This window comes from Montipora capricornis, chromosome 3, assembly GCF_036669925.1.
Source record: "Montipora capricornis isolate CH-2021 chromosome 3, ASM3666992v2, whole genome shotgun sequence".
Classification (NCBI taxonomy): domain Eukaryota; kingdom Metazoa; phylum Cnidaria; class Anthozoa; order Scleractinia; family Acroporidae; genus Montipora; species Montipora capricornis.
In genome coordinates this window covers 43,443,837-43,445,244 of record NC_090885.1, presented here as the reverse complement: position 1 = coordinate 43,445,244, position 1,408 = coordinate 43,443,837, and the positions used below count along the sequence as shown (strand labels likewise).

General features: G+C 42.5%; 1 protein-coding gene across 1 annotated transcript; it reads right to left on the bottom strand.

The window, feature by feature from the left end:
- Nucleotides 1-276: 276 nt before the first annotated feature.
- On the bottom strand, nt 277-774 carry LOC138040328 (uncharacterized). The gene has a single exon (XM_068886076.1). It carries the CDS (start codon nt 772-774, stop codon nt 277-279), a length of 498 nt encoding a protein of 165 aa, XP_068742177.1.
- Between the last annotated feature and the right edge of the window lie 634 nt (nt 775-1,408).

The window sequence follows — 1,408 nt, the reverse complement described above, 5'->3', positions numbered from 1 at the left end:
ATGATGGTATGCCAAACCTGTCCTGATCTCGACATCAAGGAGACGATGAATTCACGCTGATACATCCTACATTGTTAATCTTATAATTATATTGGAAAAGCTCCCATCCAGATTGCCTGTCCAGAGAGCCAGTGACAGTGTCAAAACAAGCACCATTGAACCCCATTTGAAGGTCATCATCATTGTTGGCATGGCAGAGGTACATTGTCTCGACAAATTACTGAGATTGGAACAAGAATAGCGCCCAGCTAAGTGAACATTTTGTTGCCAAATATGTTAAAAAGTATGGTAGGAGGGACAAGGATGCTCTCGATTGTCTGATTTAACTTCCTTATAAGCTTCTGGGGCTTTTACAAATTTTCTCTCTGGCGACTCATTTTCTCCCCTCTTTAGAAATGGGTCATCTTTAATTACATTTTGAACTAAAACTTCTCGAGTTCCATGGTCCACAGGGTTGAGTTTCGTTGGAACATATCGCCATTGATCTGGGCAGCTCTCATCGTGAATTTCTCCAATCCGGTGGGATATAAACGGTTTCAAATTTCGACTCTGTTCTTGTACCCAAAACCGGACATTTACGCTATCCACCCAAAATTTGGCCTTCATCATGGGAAACTCCAGTGCTCTACATATCTTCAATGTCAGTCGGAGACCAGTCAGTGCTCCCATTAACTCTAATCGCGGAATTCTCATGGCTTTCAGTGGCGCCAATCGTGACTTTGCTGCAACAAACCTTGTGCTTACAGTAGAAGTTGCTTGTCTTCCTTCAGACATTGTGGAACACGTACTGTACCAACCTCTCCTATTTCTTCAAACCATCTTTTCCATTCCGTTTTAAAGCGATCTGGCAACTCTTCGTCCCATCCATCATCCCTCCCTCATCATCCAAGCTCCCTGCATCAGTATTTTAGCTCGCGCTACGAAGGGGTCATAAATTGAAGCCATTTTCTTCAACACGTTCCTCTTTGTTAATACCAATTCTTCTGGTAGCGGAAGAAAGGAGAATGAAAACTGGTCTTCTTGAAGAATCCAAACGACAACCAAGGTTTTCGTCACTGGAAACTCTTTCTTCTAAAGATCCACTTTAATAGCTTGATCAGCTTCGGGTATGTCCATGATAACTTCAGGATTCTGAGAGAGCCATTTGCGGATATGAAATCCTGCTTTATCTCCAAGCTTGGTTAATTGTTGTTGCATCTCCTTTGCCTTTGCCACCGTTTCCACTGAAGGCATCAGATCGTCCATGTAACAACTGTTCTTTCTTTACCGCTTCAGCTGCTAGAGGATACTCTGCTTTGTGATCATCCGCATGTTTCTTCCACACAAAAAGGACAGTAACATCCTCAAAACACATATCTCAAAAATTCGTAAACTTCTGGCTCCTTGCTCTGGTCCATATTTCTCCATA

Coding starts and splice junctions, on each gene's coding strand:
- LOC138040328 (XM_068886076.1), bottom strand. CDS start 774: ATGTCTGAAGGAAGACAAGCAACTTCTACTGTAAGCACAAGGTTTGTT.